General features: G+C 50.3%; 1 protein-coding gene across 1 annotated transcript in view; it reads left to right on the forward strand.

Moving 5' to 3' along the window:
- Positions 1-17,318: 17,318 nt before the first annotated feature.
- The window catches only part of Syn2 (synapsin II), a 109,504-nt gene continuing 105,655 nt past the window's right edge, over positions 17,319-21,167 (forward strand). Inside the window, exon 1 of the mRNA XM_042679955.1 lies at positions 17,319-17,704. Coding sequence (XP_042535889.1) covers positions 17,319-17,704 — 386 coding nt within the window. The remainder of the gene's footprint in view (positions 17,705-21,167) is intronic.

Below are 21,167 nucleotides of genomic sequence, written 5' to 3' on the forward strand. Positions count from 1 at the left end.
AGCCTCACTGGACACAAACCTCCCTTGGAAGCCGGGGCAGGCAGGACGCTACCTACCTTCTTGATCTCTTACCTGACACCAAAATTGCAATGGTCAAGTGGCTCTCTGGGCTCTCCCTGGCTCCCTTCCCTGTCCTTTGTCACCGGTGAGTCACCTAATAAATATTTGCTCATTTCATTTCTTAGTGTCTGGTTCTTGGAAGACCAGAGGCCTGTAAAGAGGAAAGCTGGTTGTAGAGAGCAGGGAAAATCGAAAGACCTGGCCCACAATAGTGTTCTGCTGAGACTCTGTCTCTCCCAGGCTGTTAGCCGAGGAACGAATATGAGCATGTAGCTATGGCAGAGGTCTGTTGATGGCCCAGTCCTCCAGTGGGTACCACTGGCTTAGGATCTCCTCACAGACCTAGCCAACACTTCCTAGAATTGTGCTATAGTCCGGGATGCTTCTTAGCCAATCCTGCTTCTTCTTTCTTTTCCTTCTAGAAGTGTCAGTCTCTCCCATGACTAACCCCACCTTGATACCTGCTCTTCAAAACACCTAACCTGACCCAGGTGATAAAAAGGGCTGTGAGTGAGTCTTAGACATCTATCTTATAGCTCCTACTGTCATAAAAACTAGCTAATTATTTTTTCTACTTTAAAAAACAACAGCAAGAAGACTGATTTGGCCTGGTTGGGTGAAGTAACTAAGTATAATGAAGGGAGTGAGTCATATTGAATTTGACAGCCTATGTTTGACAATAAGGAATTAAATATTTCGAAATAGCTAGAAGAGAAGGTCTTTTGGGACCCCACAGAGTCACTGCTGAATTTTATCAGACCTTTGAAGAACTAAGGCCAATTCTTCTCAAACTCTTCCAAACTCGTCCCATGGAGTTAGTAGTATACTCATGTCAAAACCAGACATAGACACAAGAAGAAAAGAGAATTACAGATCGATCTCTTTAGTAACCATTAATGTAAACAGTCTCAATAAAATACTTGCAAATAGAATTCAACAGCACATAAAGAACATCCACTGTGAGCAAGTTGGCTTCATTTGAGGGATGTAAGGCTAGTTCATGGTTTGTAAACCAGTAAGTAAATCCAGCACATAAACAGAATCAAGGACAAAAACTCACATGGTCATCTCAACTGATGCGGAAAAAGCTTCTGATGAAATTCAATGTCCTTTAGTAATCAAAAACTCTGAAGAAACTAGGAATAGAAAAAATACACCTCAAACAAAATAAGGCTGTATATGACAGATCTACAACTAGTCTCATGAAATGGGGGAAATCTGACATGATTTCCTCAAAAGTCAGAAATGAGACAGGAGTGTCCATTCTCCCCACCCTTATTCAATAGAGTGCTAAAGTTTTCAGCTAAAACAATAAGGCAAGAAAAAGAAATAAAAGGGATCAAATTAGGGAAGGAAGAAATCAAGTTATCCCTATTTATAGATGATATGGTTCTATACTTAAAAGACCCCAAAGATTCCACCAAAAACTCCTATATCTGACTAACACTTTTAGCAACATAACAGAATATATGATCAACACACAGAACTCAGTAGCTTTACTATATACCAATAATGATCAGGGTGGGAAAGAAACCAAAAAAACCTCCTTCATGATGACCTACCAAAAAACCCCAGGGAGGTATACATATAAACAAGGAGGTAAAAGGCCTCCATAATGAAAACTACAACCCTTGAAGAAAGTAATTGAAAAAGACATCAGAAAATGGAAAGAACTCCCCAAATCATGAAATGGCAAAATTAATATTGTGAAAATGATGGTGCAAGTGACAGAAGTGTGATTCTCATCAAGATCCCAGTGTCACAGACACAGAAAAACCAATTCTAAAAGTCATAGGGATATACAATACCCTGAATAGCAAAAATAATCTTGAGCAAAGAAGAACAACACTGGATGACACTAGACCTCAAACACATTACAGTGCCCTAGTAAGGAAAACTGCATTGTACACTAACACAAAAACAGACATGAAAGCCGGGCGCCAATGGCTTATGCCTGTCATCCTAGCTACTCAGGAGGCTGAGATCTGAGGACTGCAGTTCAAAGCCAGCCAAGTCAGGAAAAACCTGAGAGACTCTTATCTCCAACAAACCACCAGAAAACCAGAAGTAGTGCTGTGGCTCAAGTGGTAGAGTGCTAGCCTTGAGCTGAAGAGCTGAGGGACAGCGCCCAGGCCCAAAGATCAAACCTCATGACTGACAAAAACAAACAAACAAACAAAACCCCCAAAACCAGACACGAAGACAAATGGGACAGAATAGACGACCCCAAAATAAGACCACGCAGCCATAGTCACCTAATTTTTGATGAAGAAGCCAAAAATATACACTGGAGAAAAGCCAGCCTCTTCAATAAGTAATGCTGGGAGAACTAAGTACAGGCAACTAGACACCTGTCTCTCTCTGTGTGCAAAATTGGATCAAAGATCTTAATGCAAGACCTGACACTTTGAAACTACTGGAGAGAAGCATAGAGAAATCTTGGGAAGGTACAAATATGGATAATTTTTTCTAAATAGGTCTCTAATTGCCCAGCAAATGAGATAAAAATTGACAGATGGAACTGTATCAAATTTAAAATGTTTCTGTGCATTAAATGAGCAATTACTAGAGTCAAGAGGTAACCCACAGAATGGAAGGACACCTTTACCAGCTATTCAATGAATAAAAATGAATATCCAGGGCATACAAAAAGCTCAAAAAAATTAAACAGCAAAAGAACAAATGATACAAATTAACAAGTGGACAAACGAATTAGAAAGACAGTCCTCAGAAGAAGAAATACAAATGGATAATAAGTATATGAAGAAAAGTTCCATGTTGCTAGCCAGAAAGGAAATGCAAATGAAAACTATACTAGGATTCCATTTCAGTGCAGGCGGAATGGCTACCATCAAGAAAACCAACCACAAATGCTAGCAAGGATGTGGGGGTGGGGGGAGAAAGAATCTTCATGAATTAAATGGTGAGACCCTACTGAAGACATTATGGAAGTCAGTATGGAGGATCCGCAAAAACCTAAACATCGGCTTAACTTGTGATCCCATCATTCCACTCGAGCATGTACAGAAGTGCAAATTCATATAAAAGCAAGGCACCTGCATGTCCACACTTACTGATCATTATTCATACTAGTTTAACTAAGAAATCAGTTGGGTGTCCAACAACCAATAAATAAATATGAGGGGCTGGGAAGGTGGCTCAGTGGTAGAGCGCTTGCCTTGCATGCATGAGGCCCTGGGTTCGATTCCTCAGCACCACATAAGCAAAAAGAAAAAAGCCGAAGTGGTGCTGTGGCTCAAGTGGTAGAGCGCTAGCCTTGAACTGAAGAGCTGAGGGACAGCACCCAGGCCCAGAGTTCAGGCCCAGGACCACAGGACCAACCCCCCAAAAAAAAGAAAATATGAAACCACACACACACATATGCACCATGGAATACTACTCTGCCATTAAAAAAAAAAGGAATTATGTCATTTGTAGGAAGATGGAGGGAACTGGAGATCCTCATGTTGAGAGATTTAAGCCAAGCTCAGAAATCTAAACATTGCCTGCTCCTACCCACTTGTGTTTCATAGACCTCTACTGAGATGATGGCAATAGTTATGATAATGGAACTTGAATGTAAAAGGCGGCTGTTGCTGGGCGCCGGTGGCTCACGCCTGTCATCCTAGCTGCTCAGGAGGCTGAGATCTGAGGATCGCAGTTCAACGCCAGCCCAGGCAGGAAAGTCCATGAGACTCTTAACTCCAATTAACCACCAGAAAACCAGAAGTGGCACTGTGGTTCCAGTGGTAGAGCATTCATCTTGAGCTGAAAAGCTGAGGGACAGCGCCCAGGCCCCAGAGTTCAAGACCCACAACTGTCAAAAAAAAGAAAGAAAGAAAGAAAGAAAGAAAGAAAGAAAGAAAGAAAGAAAGAAAGAAAGAAAGAAAGAAAGAAAGAAAGGAAAAAGAAAAAAAGAAGCCTGCCTCGGTGATGTTTTGATCTCAGACTTAGGGCTTCCAGGACTGTGATACAGCAGGTTTCTGTTGCTCAAGGCAGGACCACAGAATGTGGCAGGCACACAGCTGTAGTGGAAGGCCGGGGCAGAGGCTGCCTGATAGACATGAGTTTTCAGTGAGGTGTTGGAGGCCCGCGAGGCTCCCAGATGCCTTCGGCAGAGCTGTAGCCTTGAGAAGGAATTATTCATAAACTTGATCAGCTAGTGTCCTGAGTGTAATGAGGGCTGCCAACTCCGAGTCCAGCCTTGTGGGTACCCACGCAGCACATCCGGGAAGAACACTGACAGCAGACTCCTTCTGGAAAGATAATAAAGGAAAGATAATAAAAATGACAAGCAAATAAGAATGATCACATCATCCCCACCGCCATCATTCGATCACCACCCTCGTCACTGTCACCCCCATCGTCATCCGGAAAGGTCCAACATCAAGGACGCGGGCGAGGAGTTCAGGCCGGGGAGACAGGGTCGACGGGGTGGATGGAGTAGAGTGAACGGAGCAGCCCCGAGGGCTGTCCAGGTATAAATAAATGCTTATTTATAGCTTGCTTTTAAGGTCTGGCAGAAATGTGATGAGCGGGCCGGCCTTGTGGGTGGGTTCAGGGCAGACCAGCCATGGCCTAGCGGAGAATGTACACGCTGAATTCTAAATGCAAACCAAACAGAGCCACGGCCATAGATGAGTGTCTTTAGAACCATAATGGAATTTTCCAAGGAGCAGTCAGGGCCAGGGAACCCTGTGCAGCTCAACAAAAATCTATGACTCTTTGGGGATCCGTGGCTTTGGGATATAAAGGGAACAATGGCAAGAGGGGATTTGAGGCATTATTTTCCCCTGCTTATTCCTAGATGAAAGTTTTGTGACTGAGAGACTAGAAGTGCAGAGACAGCCTTACAATTGAGGCAGGGAAAGTCAGAGGCCTAGAACCCTGAATGAGGACGTCAGAGGTGTAGAACATGCTGCCAACTGTCCCTGTACAGCATATGCGGGTGCCAGACATCCTGTTAAACCCCCTTTCCCTATTTCTTTTATTAGCATATATTAGAGGTACAAAGGGGTTTCAGTATACTGTTTTTGTATATGCAAACAATGTACCCCTCCAGCCCACCTTCTCCATGTCTTCCCACTTACCAACCTCCTTCTTCTTGGAAGAATTTCAACAGGTTCCCTTGTTCTATTTTCACATAGGTGTTTAGAATACTTTGTTTTCCTTCTCCTCTCAGCCTTACCCTTCCCAAACACTATCTGCTTTACATTTCTCTCACTCTTTATTTTTTTGTGGGTGTGTGCCAGTACTGGGGCTTAAACTCGGGGTCTTGCACTCTTGTTTGACTTTCAAAGTCACCACTTTACCATTGAGTCATATCTCTACTTGTGTCTTTTTGATGATTAATTGGAGATAAGAGTTTCTCAGATTTGTTTTCCTGGGTTGGCTTCAAACTGAGATCTTCAGATTTCAACCTCCTGACCAGCTAGAATTGTAGGTATGAGCTACCAGTGTCCAGACTGTCATTCTCTCTCTCTCTCTCTCTCTCTCTCTCTCTCTCTTTCTTAGTCTCTCTGTCTCTCTCTGTTTCTGTCTCTCTCTTTTTGCCAGCCCTTGAACTCTGGGCCTGGGTGCTATCTCTGAACTTCTTTTGCTCAAGGCTAGTAGTGCTCTACCACTTGAGCTACAGTGCCACTTCTGGCTTTTTCTGAGTAGTTCATCGGAAATGCTAAGAGTTTCATGGACTTTCCTGCCTGGGCTAGCTTTGAACTGCAGTCTTCAGATCTCAGCCTCAGATGATGGGTGCAGTCATTCCTTTTTAAAAACTAGATTGCATGCATGGGAGAGAACATGAGATATCTGACTTTCTCAGTGTAGCTTGCTTTGCTTAACATGACGCATTCGAGTTCCGTCCGTTTACAACAAATGGCATCATCTTATTCTCCCCTATACCAATTGTCTCTCTTTGATCACCTTGTTTAATCTGGGGGGGGGGGTGGAGGTGGGGAGGGGGGGAGGTGGAGGTGGGGGGGAGGGTGGAGGCGGGGGAAGGAAGTCCTCTCTGCGTTCATTGCTAGGTCATCAAAGACCACAGAAGGGAAGCCAATTGCAGACGCACACAGCTAGCACGCAGCAGACCTGAAATGTGAGGGTCTCACACAGAGTGATGGTTGGCCCATCCCGGGCCCGTTCTTACTTCACGTTTTGCAGCTGCCAGCTTGAGTATTTCTTTTCCCACACACGACATTGTATGCTCCACCATTACTAAAATGTCATCTTCTGTTTGTTCTTTTTGTTTGCCAGTTGGGTTTGAGGAAGGTAGGATAAGCAAATATATTAAGGCCGTGTATCCTGTGCTTGTGCTGTGCACAATAAGCTTCTCCTTTGCTTTTTTTTTTTTTTAAAAACAAAACAAAACAAAACATTTTTTATGAAGGCTTTTTTTCCAGGAAGGAAAGTTGTCAAATATAGCCATTTTTAAATTTATGACTTCTGAAATTTATCATTCCTAGACAGCTTTTTCCTTACTCTGAGATGATAAAATGAAATTTCCAATATTTCCTTCTACTACCACTTTGCGTTTAATCCATCTGGAAACCTTTGATGTAATGTGTGAGATATGAACCTAGCTTAATTTCTTTTTTCCCCTAAGATGACTACCCAGTTCTTCCAACAACATTTATTGAAGAATCTTGTTCTCCATTGGTTTGAAGTGCCCATCAGTTCTGTGCTAGATTTGTGGATAGGTAAGGGTTTGGTTCTGGGGTTTCTGTTGATTGCTTTGTGCTTCGGAGTACAAGTACCACAGTGTTTCCATTGCTATGGAGCAATAGCAGCTTTGCCAGAGGCAGAGCCGAGGCCTTGACATCCGGACATCCCTTTCCAGCATCTGTGTGGCAGTTCCTGCTTATTTATTTTTCCCATCTGGATTTCAGTCAGTTTAGCTATTTACTCCCCTCCCCTAACAATATTAAATCTCCAGTTAAATCTAGGGAGAAATGACATCTTTAGGACTGGCATCTTCCTATCCAAGAAGATGATATACTTAAAAAATATTGTTCAAGTGTTGTTTGCTGTCTCATAGTGCTGTTCATTGTTTTCAAAAGAGATTTGCATACATCTCGTCAGACTCACTGATGGGTAGCCCATCTTTACATTGCTGTTGTGAATAATTTGTTCTTTCCTTTGGATTGCCTAACTGGAGGCTGTTTGGACAATAGTTTGCAATCTACATTCTGGCTGTGATGCCTTAGGCTGTCTTGGAAGACTTCATATCTGAACTGTGGATTCTTTACCTGCCACCAGCTGTAGGCAAAGCCCACATCTCTTAAGACAGACATCTTCCAAGGCTCTGGCCACAGGCTTGCCCTGTCCCTCTACCACAGCACCTCCAGGATGGTTCCACGGACACTACGACACATGGATAATGTGACACGTGTTACAAGCCACAACAAAGGAGAGAGAATCTAATGCCCAGTAACAGACTATGACGTGAGCACAGCAGGGAAGAGGACGGCAAATTAAAACTCATATTGCCTCAACCTGACACTCTCTGCGTGTATTTATTTACCTTGGTATCCTGAGACAATCTGGTATTGCACTTTCTAAAGACAGGACATTATTTTCTCCTGCACTCATGAGAGGCAACCTAGTATCGAATGTCCAATGTCCCTTGGGCCTCCAAGAAACTCGCTCTGACTCCTGTGTAGCCAGCACTGGGACAAATCAATGTCGGTTAGCATCCTAATGCACACCTTGTATTTCATGAGCACCTGCTGGCTACCTGTCATTCTGTGCTGAGAGCTAGGACACAGAAATGAATAAAGTCACACTCTTTTGCCTACCAGCGCTTCTGGCTCCTCAGGGAAGCTATGCAGAAAGGCACTCCAACCCTGTGAGATAAACACTCAGCGGAGACACGGGACCATGCCATAGCTGTGTGGAGAGGGGAGCTGTGGGCTTTGTTTAGCGTTACAGCTATTCCTAGAGGCTGTTGCACTGGGCCTTGTACACAGTGGCTGGCTCCCTTGGCAGGGGCAGCTGGCAGTGCCTGTGTGCTGTGAGGCTCCAGTCCGGGCTGGCTCTGACGTAAGGGTGTGCCTGGCTCCGGCGCGGGGCAACCGAGGAGGAGTTACCACTGCAGAGCCATCCTGGAGCATCTCACAGAGGATTTGGTGAACACATGGCTACCATTCTCATCCTGCTTGTCAATCATCTCTAAAATGTGTTGTACAGTGTCTGCCAGCATTCCTGGGTAGAGGTTGGAGCCCTAGTTACCCCAAGTAGACACCTGATTACTGTCACTCCCTCCCTTCCCTGTCTGGCTGGTCCATGTCCCCAGCAGCACCTCGGCCTCCAGGCGTGGAGCTGTAAGCACTCTGTCTGCCCCTGAAGGACGGCTTCGGGGAGGATGCACAGGGCCCATTCCAAGAAGATGAAGAGTGGCATGAGTGCCAGAGCATGTCTTGCATAGGGAACAGGAGGAAGAATCTGGTTGAAGCGTGGTGGAAGTGGGGCAGACAGGTCTGTGAGACTCGACTCCAATTAGCCAGCCAAAGGAGCCAGAACTAGAGGAGCAGTTCAAGGGACAGAGCGCCAGCTGTGAGCAAAACTACTGAGGGAGAGCACAAGGCCCTGAGTTCAAGCCCCAGTACCTAGTGACCTCCCCCTCAAGCCCCCCCTCCCGCCACACACATATACAGGAGCAGCTCAAGGAAGGCCAGAAGACCCTGAGTTAAAAAGGTCACATGGAAAGTCATGAATGCTTTATACAAGGAGGATGGTGAAACTCGCCTGAAATCGTTCCAGATCCCTCAGGAGACTGGATGGTGAGTTGGAGCACTGTCTAGGGAGTCAAGAGCAAGAAGCTCTCTTCCTCAGCCTTGGCACTTTTGCTCAAGGCTGGGGGCTCCAGCTCCGGCTTGGTGGAGCTCAGGGGCTCAGCCTCCCACCTTGGCAAGCCGCCTGCCTCCAGCAGTGGAGGCTATAGCCGCCTCCAGCCCCCGCCAGGCTGGTCTGTTGCTGGGGCCACAGCAGCAGTAGCAGCTGCTGGAGGTGGGCGGAGCTTGGTCTCCGCACGCACACACTGTTGCCAGGCTTGGGGCTGCAGTCTGTCCCCATTGGCTACACAGACGGAAATTTCCTTTCTGCAGCTGGGCCTGGCCTGTCTGCACTCTGGACCCCGGGCTCATCTGAGACCTCCTGCCTGGGCTGTCATTGTGGGGTGGGCGGGAGGGCTCTGCAGAGGCTGTGGAGAAGGACCAGGCTGTGTTTTTGAAGCAGGATTTCCTAAACTGCCCTGAGTTTTGTTTTCTCCTCCACCTGTCTTTCTTTTTCATTTTTGCCTATTCTTTTCCTCTTCTCCTCTTGCCATACCCAGCTCTGGGCATTCAAGATTCTGAGATGACTCAGACAAAATCTGCCCTCCGCGAGACCTTGCTCAAATGGGGAATCAGAACCTGACACAACAACCACAGTATCATGTGCTGAGTTCTAGGGCTGAGGTCTTTATTGTTTTAAGTATTGGTTGAGTGAAGACAGAAGAGAATGAATGAATGAATGAATGAATGAATGAATGAGATGTCAGGGCTCGGAGGAGGGAGGCGCAATCCGGGAGGGCTTCCTAGAGACGCTGCCGGTGTCTGAGCACCTGCTGCCAGGCACCACGCCCGGCCCTCTGAGTGTGAACTCTCCTGTCAACATAGAGGAAGGCAGCTCTGCTTCAAGGAGGGGGAACATGCTGAGATCATAGAGCTACAGATGACGCGGTCAGGACTCCAGGAATACTGCCGGCCACAAAGCCCGGGGAAGTCCCGCTGCCCCATGATTCAGATAGGGCGGGCAGAACAGGCTGGGCGAGGGTTTGGAGATAGCACCAGAGATAGCACCAGGGATAGGATTCAACACTTCCTCCTAAAGTGACTATCTGTGTCTCCGCGTTTCTATGATAGCTGTGTGGCCTTGGGAAAAGCTCTTTCCTTTTCTGAGCATCTGTTTTTTGCATGTGTTTAATGAGAATGAGATTTCTACCTAGCAGACCGGAGGCAAGAATTCAAGAGAAGTACATAGCTTTCTTGACTATGCATCTGTTCAAGGTGACCTTAGGTGGCCCAGGTCTAGCTGCAGACGGAGGGGTTGGCTGAATCATCAGCAAGGAGACTTTTAAATAATTGGATGGGGAATGCCTTCTATCCGCCAAGAAATGAGAGTGTTGGCAGACAGCCTGCTGTGGCCTGCTTCGAATGGACCAGATGCTATTTTGGAGAGGAGGAAAGACATTTTCTTGACACTGGCAGTGTTGGGAGAGGAGAAAACCGGGAGATAGGAAAAGCGAGTCACTTCTGATCAGGCGCGGAGGGGACAGGCAAGCCAGCGAGGAAGGAATCTTTAACTAAACCTCCATCTTGCTGGTGCACAGGGTAAAGGGGAAGGACGAGAGGAAACGCAGATGGGCTTTCAGGCAGACCCTCGTTCATAAAGACCAGGGCCAAGTGCGCATCTTTGGATGACAACTCTGTGTTCTCAGATCCCCAAAGCTGGCTGTAGTCAAGGGAAGAAATGAGGCCAACTGCGTTCATTTCTGCCCCCTGGCTGTGTAGGAACTTGTACAATGTGGCTCCATGGGTCGACGGTAAAGGAACATTTCTTCTCAGGTACAGATAACAGTAAGGGCACAGCTAGGGTTTGTTCATTTGTATTTTACAACTTACTAATAGGTTGCCCACATTCTTCGGTTTTTGCAGAACCGATTCCTACCTCCTAAAGGCTGCTGCCAGATTAAATGAGAAGTGGATGTATAGCATCTGTCACAGACCTCCGCACACAGATGACACACAGGAAAGGTGGCAATTAGGCTGACATGCCATCCACCAATGAGATGCTGCTGCTGCTGCTGCCCTTAGTAGTCTTCAGACTCCTACTGGAGTTATTACAATCACACCTCCAAAACTGAATGTGCACACAGAACCTCATAGATTGCAATAACAACCTCTTCTCTTATGAAGACTCAAAAGAAAATCTATTCTAGAGTATTACATAGCTATCGGACGATTAAGCGATGAACCAGGAACTCAAACATTGTCTGTCTCCAAGTCAGAACATATGGTTTCATTAAGTTACTTTCTTCAAAATAACTGCTATCAGAAATCTGTTTCCACCATCTGCTAGATTTGCGACTGGAAGCCATTTATATATAATCTCATTTAATTTTCTTCAGCAACTCTGCAAAGAACAATGAATCCCACTTTAAGATAAATAAATAGAGTTGCATTAAAGAAACGGAATGATGTTGCTTTGCCAGTAAGAGGTTGAAGCAGGGGATAAACCCACAGGGGTCTGACTCTAACGGTCTAATTGACCCACTATCTTGTCATGGCTAGGAAGAACTGGGAAGCTGGGGTGTGGAGGAAGCTACCCACTGACTCTGTAGACACAACAGCACATTCACGGCACCTTGTTAAGTACCTTTTCTAGCCATGTCAAATCAAATAGGAGCTGTACTAGCAGTAGAGATGGGGGTCACTTCTGCACAGCCTCAGTATAGAAACTTCAGTCCTGCCTCCGGTGTCACTTGAATACTAAGCAGAAGGAACGCTTTTTCACTCATCCTCCACACAGTGTGAGGATGCTGCTGGAAAACAACTGCAGATAAACCCTCTGAGTTTCTCAGGCAGGGGAAACCCACTCTGCACTGCTCATATGTGCGTGACAGAGATGCTCCTCCATCACCATGGCAACAGCCAACACACCAGCATGTTGCAAGAGTCTGGAGCTGCTCTGTAGGGAGTCGTGGTCCTTGCTGGGTGAAAATAGGAGCATGGAATGCTGGCATTGGGGGTGGGGTGTCTCATCAGCCAGGTTTCTTGCTTGAAGCTAGCTTGCTTGTGGGTAAGAATCTATAGAATCCTTGCTCTCTAATGCCTGGGCGTTACATAGAATCCCAGCCTCCTGTGTCTGCAGGACTCTGGGTTAAGGGGAGACAACACAGGAATGCTTACAAGGAGACTCCAAGGAGACGTGTAGTTCTATACCTTCAAATAAACGTGGTTAGTAAGCAAGCTGCTGAGGGATTGGGGCCCTTTCTTGGGGCCTGTCAGTGTATCCTAATGGAGAATCTCCTGGGCTTTGCTGCCAGCCAGTCCTGCGTCCAACTTGGCAACATTTCAGTTCTAACATCCAATACTGGTGTAACCTCTTACAGTCTAAATTGCTTCATTGGTTAAAAAAAAAAGGGGAGGGGGGAGGAAGGGATTTAAAACACTTCCCTTGTTGGGGAATTAAACGAAATGATACGCGGCAGTCTCTGGTATAGGGTCAATATGGACAATTCCATATTTTTGATTTCTCTATACTAGAGGCTTGGCAAGGAGATCATTTCTGATTCCCTTAAAATCAGAGCAAGCTGTGAATTCATGTCTCCTGCACTCCTTTCTCTCTAAAACCATCCACCAGCGTGCAGCATTCTGCTCACCAGCCTCACCCCTGCCTGGATTCCCTGGCTAAACTTGGTGACATCAGGTGCTTGATTTTCCCCCTTGTGAGTCTCTGCCCAGAGAATATCACAGCAGCAGACCTGAGAGATCGCCCGAACGTCAGCTCCAGGCTAGGAAAGAAAAGTCTCTAGAGAAGAGCGAAGTGGCATGTTCAAGGTCACTCAGGAAGGTGGAAGCCGTGAGCTGAAGTGCTTGTTGCCTTTATTTTAGCAGGTATGACTAAGGCTGAAGGAACCCGCTCACTCAAGCCTGACATCTCTTCCATGTTTGACATTGGGAGATGCTTGTCTTTTTTTAAATGTATTTTAGTTGTAGAATTGTTGTGCTTTGTGGATCTAGGAGAGTCAGAAATATCAATAGCTAACATGTGTGCAGTGCTTTACTACTCATAAAACACACTCACACTCATTCCTGATTAGTCCTCCCAGTAGTCTTTTGAAGTAGTTCTAATAATTATCACCCTTCTTTTAGAGGAGAGGAAACGGAGGCTAAAAGTAGTGTGCTCACAGATGCACAGCTAACGTGAGGCAGATGATTTAGGATCTGACTTACAGCAAACTGACCAAGCTGACGTGGTCACCTGTGCCGAAAGCTGGGGGTATGGCTGTCTTCTGTCTGTATGAGGAGGTACCCATGGGCCAAAGCCAGCATTGCTTGAGGGCCTACCTCAAGAGATATGGCCCGCTGACATCCATGGAGTCTCCAAAGGACAGGTGACAAGACAATGTGTAAGAGTGTCACCGTGACTTCTCCGGCAGAGCTCTGTCACTTCCAAAAATGCCTCTCCGGCCATCTCAGGAGAGCTCCAGGACAAGCAGATGCCACCATTCCCTGTGCATATGAGGCACAGAGGCCCAAACCACCAACCTGTCAAATATGGTAAATAAACTAATTGGTGATGATGTATGACTAGGACATGGGATTTCGGAATCCCAGACTCCTTCTCATTCTCTTTACAGAAGGTAGTCTGAGTGGAATTCCCGGATCCTGGGAAGTGCCAATTAGGCATGGTTCCAGCCAACTTCCACAGATAACAAGCCTTCTGCCAAGTTGCTCCTCCAGGCTAGAGTTTTCTTTTGAGTTGGCCTGCTCAAGGCATTTCAGCTACAGGATGCTCAAGGGAAGAGAAATCAGAGAGGTGATAAAGCATTTTAATTGGCTCTTGATTTTTAGCATGATTCTTTTATCGGCAGCTGCCAGATGTTTACCTGTGTTTACAATCCAAGGAACAAGAACGTGTGCACAGCAAAGGCCCTTCAAAGACTCCCGAGCTGCCCGAGAAACCTCTCTGCTGGTTGCTCTGGGGGAAAGCGTGGCCCCTGCAAATGGGGAAGGCTCCCTGGTCTCAGAGGGAGTCCGGAAATGTGGGTTTTATTCATCCCTCAATCTCCTTTACCCTGCAGTCCCCATCCTAATGCTTGTATTAGGCACTCAAAACATGTTTGTGATTGATTTTCAAAATGCTGTGCATTCTGTTACAAGCTAATGGTTAAGGGGAATTGCTTAATGAAGTATATATTATAAAAAGGGATATCAAACTCCAGGATATGAGAACAAGAGGTTTATTTTTTTCTTCTTTTGCTATTTTTGTTTTCTTTCCTTTTTGTTCTGTTTGTTTATATGTCTTTGGGAGTGTAAGGGGAGGCGCAGAAATTTTGGAGGGACAAAGGGTGACCAAATGCACTGTATTGAAAATGAGCCACGCAAGGGGTACAGTTGTATGTCTGCAATGCCCCCAGCTCTGGTATCAGCGCCTTCTTTCATATTTCTGCAGTACAATGCAGGCATAAGTGCACCAGGCGAGGATCAATAACCAGAGAAGGCTTTGCTTCAAATCAGGTTCTGCTGCCCAAAGAGTTATAAAGATTGGAGGAAGTCTTCCGGGGTGGGAGGCAGAGAGGTGGGTCTCCCTCCTTCCAAAGCTTCTCTACCTGAGCCTTCTTCCACGTTTCTTCAGATCAACTCTTACAGATGCTTCAAGACATCCATCTCAGCTGTTACCTCCCGTGAGAGAGAGGCCTCGCCTAAGAAGCCTCTCAGTGGAATGACTCTCTCCTTGGCGTTCTTTGCTCAGCCATACCGTACCATGTCTCCTGTCTTACCATGATTGTTTCTCCCCGGTGTGTTGTGAGCTTCTCACAGACAAGAGCTCTTTGATTACCGTTGCTTCAGAGCCAGAATATGTGCCTCCAAGCCCGCGCTGAGGGCTAGCTGTGTGAGTGGCAAGCCCCTGGTGGATTCCATCCAGTCCACATCACTTACTGAGAAGCGATTCAAAGAATAATAGAACCGAGGTGCACTACTGGAATATCTAATGTGTACCAGATGTTTCCCCTACACCATCTCATTTCCTCCCACAACTTTGAAAAGTGTTATCCCCCTTCCTCCTCTCGCCCCTTTATTTTTTTGGTCAGTCGTAGGGCCTGAACTCTGGGCCTGGGCACTGTCCCTCAGCTCTTCAGCTCAAGGCTAGCACTCTACCACTTGAGCCATAGCACCCCTTCTGGCTTTTTCTGCTTATGGGGTACTGAGGAATCGAACCCAGGGCCTCATGCATGCTAGGGAAGCGCTCTACCACTGAACCACCTTCCCAGCCCCCCACCCCCACCCCTTTATTAGCTGTGGAAAAAAGGCTCAGAGGGATCACATCGATCATGTGTCTGAGGTCACAGGTTACTCCCAGTAGTCTGCCTGCAATGCATCTCTGCCGTGTTTGCCCGCACAGCCTGGGAAATGAGAATATCTGAAAAATACAGGTCCTGACGGTTACACGGAAACCTGGCAAATGACAATAGTCTTCCTGGAGACCAATGCTTCTCTGACCTGTGAGTGGACTGGAAAGAAGGAACAGCATCGGATGCACCAATGCCCGTGGGGGGGAGGGATTCACCAATGGTCGTATGGGGGGGATGCACCCAATGCCTGTGGGGGGGATGCACCAAATGCCCATGGGGGAATGCATCAATGCCCGTGGGGGGATGCACCAATGCCCGTGGGGGATGCACCAATGCCCGTGGAGGATGCACCAATGCCCATGGGGGTGCACCAATGCCCATGGAGGGGTGCACCAATGCCCATGGGGGATGCATCAATGCCCGTGGGAGGATGCACCAATGCCCATGGGGGGATGCACCAATGCCCATGGGGGGATGCACCAATGCCCGTGGGAGGATGCACCAATGCCCATGGGAGGATGCACCAATGCCCGTGGGAGGATGCACCAATGCCCATGGGGGTGCACTAATGCCCGTGGGAGGATGCACCAATGCCCATGGGAGGATGCACCAATGCCCGTGGGAGGATGCACCAATGCCCGTGGGGGATGCAACAATGCCCATGGAGGGGTGCACCAATGCCCGTGGGAGGACGCACCAATGCCCATGGGGGGATGCACCAATGCCCATGGGGGATGCACCAATGCCCGTGGGGGATGCACCAATGTCCATGGGGGGATGCACCAATGCCCATGGGGGAGGATGCACCAATGCCCGTGGGGGATGCACCAATGCCCGTGGGGGGATGCACCAATGCCCATGGGGGAGGATACACCAATGTCCATGGGGGATGCACCAATGCCCATGGGAGGATGCACCAATGCCCGTGGGGGGATGCACCAATGCCCATGGGGGGGATGCACCGATGCCCATGGGGGAGGATGCACCAATGCCCGTGGGGGATACACCAATGCCCATGGGGGAGGATGCACCAATGCCCATGGGGGAGGATACACCAATGTCCATGGGGGATGCACCAATGCCCATGGGGGGGATGCACCAATGCCCGTGGGGGATGCACCAATGCCCATGGGGGATGCACCAATGCCCATGGGGGGATGCACCAATGCCCGTGGGAGGATGCACCAATGCCCATGGGGGATGCACCAATGCCCGTGGGGGATGCACCAATGCCCGTGGGAGGATGCACCAATGCCCATGGGGGATGCACCAATGCCCATGGGGGATGCACCAATGCCCGTGGGGGGGATACACCAATATCCGTGGGGGGGATGCACCAATGTCCATGGGGGTGCACCAATGCCCGTGGGGGGATGCACCAATGCCCGTGGGGGGTGCACCAATGTCCATGGGGGGGATGCACCAATGCCCGTGGGGGGGGGGGGGATGCACCGATGCCCGTGGGAGGAACAAACTGAGGAGCTGGCGGCTCCCTCCAGGCGTCCTGCAGCGGGGTCCCAGCCTGCTCTTGGCCTCCCGCCTTGGCTGGGGCGATGGCAGCGCTCCCGGGGCCTCAGAGGGAAGGTGAAGGCGGCTCTTCGCCACGGGCTGCGTGCGTGCACGTGTGTGTATGTGTAGGTTCGTGTGTCCGGCTGGGCGCGCGCGCGCATGCGCCCCAGGGGCCGGCGCCCCCGGCACCTCAGGGTGGGGGGCTGACACCTCAGGAAGCGGGGTGGCTTCTTGGCCTCCATCTCCCCTCCAACCAGAGAGGTGGCGGTGACTCAGCTCCCCCGTCTCTCCGCGTCCCCCCGGCACGGTCACGCTCAGGTGGCGGGACGCCTGGGTCTCCCCACCCGCATCGCTCCCGGGGGCGGCGGGGCCCGCGGGTGCCGGCGCGCAGGCGGCGCCGGCGGCGGCGCGGAGGGGGCGTGGCGAGCCCCGGCCCCGCCCCCGCCCCGCCCCGGCCCGCCCCCCGCCGCACGCTCAGCCCGGCGCCCGCGCCCTCCCCGCCCAGTGCGCCGCGGCTGTCTGCTGGGCTCGCGCGCCGCGGACCGGGCTCGGCGCCGCCGCCTCCGCCTCCGGCTCGGGTGGCCTCCGCCGCCCCTCGCCCCTCGCCGCCCCGCGTGCCCCCGGCCCCTCGAGCCAGATGATGAACTTCCTGAGGCGCCGGCTGTCGGACAGCAGCTTCATCGCCAACCTGCCCAATGGCTACATGACCGACCTGCAGCGGCCCGAGCCGCAGCAGCCCCCGCCGGCCGCGGGGCCCGGCGCCGCCCCGGCCCCCGGCCCCGGCCCCGGCGCCGCCCCGGGCCCGGCCGCCGCCCCGGGCCCCGAGCGCCGCCCGCCGCCCGCCCCGGCGCCCGCGCCGCAGCCCGCGTCGGCGCCGTCGGTGGGCAGCAGCTTCTTCAGCTCGCTGTCCCAGGCCGTGAAGCAGACGGCCGCCTCGGCCGGCCTGGTGGACGCGCCCGCGCCCGCGCCCGCCGCGCGCCGCGCCAAGGTGCTGCTGGTGGTGGACGAGCCGCACACCGACTGGTGAGGGGCCCGCGGGGGCACGGGGGGGCTGCGGGGTCACGGGGGGGCCCGCGGGGGCACGGGGGGGCTGCGGGGTCACGGGGGGGCCCGCGGGGTCACGGGGGGATGCGGGGTCACGGGGGAGGGATGCGGAGAGGTCCCGGTGCCCGCGGGGTTACGGGGGGGGGGGAATGCTGAGAGGTCACGGGGCCCGTGGGGTCAAGGAGGGGGCTGCGGAGAGGTCCCGGGGGCCCGCGGGGTCACGGGGGGGGGACTGCAGAGAGGCCCCGGGGGCCCGCGGGGTCACAGGGGGTGCTGAGAGGTCACGGGGGCCCGCGGGGTCACAGGGGGTGCTGAGAGGTCACGGGGGCCCGCGGGGTCACGGGGGGGGGTGCTGAGAGGTCACGGGGGCCCGCGGGGTCACGGGGGGGTGCTGAGAGGTCCCGGGGGCCCGCGGGGTCACGGGGGGGGTGCTGAGAGGTCCCGGGGGCCCGCGGGGTCACGGGGGGGGGTGCTGAGAGGTCCCGGGGGCCCGCGGGGTCACGGGGGGGGGGACTGCAGAGAGGTCCCGGGGGCCCGCGGGGTCACAGGGGGTGCTGACAGGTCCCGGGGGCCCGCGGGGTCACGGGGGGGGTGCTGAGAGGTCCCGGGGGCCCGCGGGGTCACGGGGGGGGTGCTGAGAGGTCCCGGGGGCCCGCGGGGTCACGGGGGGGGGTGCTGAGAGGTCCCGGGGGCCCGCGGGGTCATGGCGGGAGGTGCTGAGAGGTCCCCGGGGCCCGCTGGGTCACGGGAGGGGGTATGCTGAGAGGTCCCAGGAGGTCCCGGGAGGTCACGGGGGATCCGCGGGGTCACGGGGGGCTGAGGAGGGAAGCTGAGAGGACACGGGGGTCCGGGGAGATCACGGGGTCCGGGAGGAGGGAGCTGCAAGGTCACAGGAAGACCCTACGAGGTCATGGGGGGCCGGGGAGGTCACGGGGAGGGGTGGGGGGGCGAGGGGAGACCCAGGAGGGGATTCCAGGAGGTCACAGGAGGGGGTGTCCGGGAAGTCGGGTGGTAGGGCAGGCGTGTGCCCGCTGGTGGGCCAGCAAGGTGGATCCCAGGTGAGGACCTGCCTCAGTTGCCCCAGTACCCAAGACGGAAAAGCAACGACTTCATGCACCAAGAAAGATGAAGAATTTTTGGGGGGTGTGGGAAGGGAGACACGGACTTGACAGCTGCGATGGAAATGGACCCAAAGTGCCATTTAAAAAGGCTGGCCAAAAGGGTTCTCAGTGAACTGGGCCTGGGGCTGGGTGGCCAGGTGGCCAGGTGAGGCTGACTTTCTCTGTTTATTTATTTTAAAACCTGGGCCCTGGAAGACTTACGAAGGTAGATGAGATGACAGATGGGTGTCCCAGGTGTCGGCGCACTGCCTTCTCTTCCCCATGGCCAGCGAGGTGGAAGTCTGTGTAAGAATGAGAAAATGATTCTGTTTTGTGCAGCAGGATATATGGAGTGAGTGAGAGAGAGAGAGAGAGAGTGTGTGTGTGTGTGTGTGTGTGTGTGTGTGTGTGTGTGTGTGTGTATGAGATGGTGGCTTTTTCCAGCTGAAAGGTGAAGACTTAAGGAAAACGTTCTGTATTTTTAAAGGGGAACAAATTATAGAAAAAAAATATGTCATACTGCTGCAGTAGATGGGAAAGTTAAAGATTTTTTTCTTTCTTTTTATTTGTTATATTAAAAGGATATGCAGTAGTTTTCCAACTGAGAAGGGTAAAGATTGGGAAATTGTTATCTCTAGTTGGGAAAAGCATGAATGAGGTCCGTGTAAGACTAAGGAACTAAGACAGGTTCTTGTTTAATGGAGCAGGAAATGGGCCTGGAGGATGATGGGATGGTGGAAGTGACTAGTCAAGGGTTCAAAGAAATTTACAGGGCAGGAATCTGGGATGCTTTTTTTCTTATACTACTAGGAAGAGATGTTTATTTTGTCAGGAGGTTGAACCTGGACCCAAGTTTGTCCCTAAAAAGGGAGACAGGAGGAACCACACGACTGTTTACCTCCATTTCCTCTTGGCTGCTTCCCTGCTTTACTCTCTCAGGCATTCCTCCCGTCTTGGAGGGAGGGAGGGAGAGAGGAAAGAAAGAAGTGTGAGAGCTGGTAGAGAAAAGCATTTGTCCCATCTGAAGAGACCTTGGGGTGACTGGTGTGATTGGTTTTCTCTCTTCAAGATAGCAGAGTAGAAAAGACCTTTTGCCAGGAAATGACAAAAGTACATGCAAGAGGGCAGTGCGGAAAGTATAAGAGAATACTTCAGTGATACTGGCCCTTCTAGAAGAGTAACTTAGTTCGGATAAACAAGTGCTTATTTAGAGGGAAAGGCAGGTTGAGTTAAGGAAGGTTACGTTCTGTTGTGTCCATTTTATGCCCCCATCTAGCAGGCACTCTTAATACGCTATCCCATTGGACTCTTTCCACAAAGCGAGGCCTAGAAAAGGTAAGTGATGTGTTCACAGCCATATAACCAACAAATGGTAGGATGAGGGTTTGAGTTTAGGCCTCTTCCACTTACTGTTTTCACTCTGTTGTAGTAATTATAATAATTATAATATAGTCATTAGTTACTAGCAGTATTAATCAGAAACTCTGTCCATAGGCTAGGTAGTGGAGGGGCATTATTGGAGAATTCAGGCTCCAATTTGGGAGACAAAATGGATACATAAAACAGTTAACAAAAAGGAACGTAGAATAATTTTGGTTGAGACTAGTGTTTCAGGAAGTGACAGCTAGATACTGGAGAAAGTTCCACACTAGATGAACCTTGAAGAAAGCCAGGCAAAGGGAGAACTGAGGATGACACCGGTGTTTAATTTCCTTCTCCTGGCCTCTCATCCTGTCCAAGCGATTTGTTTGTTTCTGCTTACTTGTCAGGTGTCCCTAGGTAGGTAAATTGTTACCTGTGTGGGTATGATGAAGCGGCCATAGATCTGTGTTTAGTTGGAAATATTTCAGTGGATTGAGATTTGAAACTCTCCTTGGATGGTATTATCTTCTAGAAAGAGGGCCTGGCGTATAGCAGAGCGTTTGCCTTGCCCTGGAGACTGCACTAGCGATGGGAGCCACAGGGACGCCTTCCTGTGAGGTGACTCCCAACTGCTTTCTGATCTCCTCTGACGTAATAACATCGATGTATTAAGACTCACAAGCCGAGCTGGAGCCCACTGCTTGATGGCAGCTCTGTGCTTCTCTCGTTTTGGTGCTTAATAGCAGTTCCCAGAATTGCTGTGTTTGTCTTCTAAATTTGTTCAGAAACAACTCAGTTGACTGTTGGTGAGTGATTTTTTTGAAAGGTGTCTACTTGTCATCAGGATACTAACTTACATAGGTGCTTTTTGCTCCAAATGCTGATTTTAACAAATTTGTCTCTCACTGAATACTACCAAGGTATTGAGTATTCAGACACCTGATTGGCATCTGGTGTCATGTATGCCCAGTATAATTTTC

The sequence above is a fragment of the Dipodomys spectabilis genome, unplaced genomic scaffold, assembly GCF_019054845.1.
Source record: "Dipodomys spectabilis isolate Male_0828 unplaced genomic scaffold, ASM1905484v1 ptg000054l, whole genome shotgun sequence".
Classification (NCBI taxonomy): Eukaryota; Metazoa; Chordata; class Mammalia; order Rodentia; family Heteromyidae; genus Dipodomys; species Dipodomys spectabilis.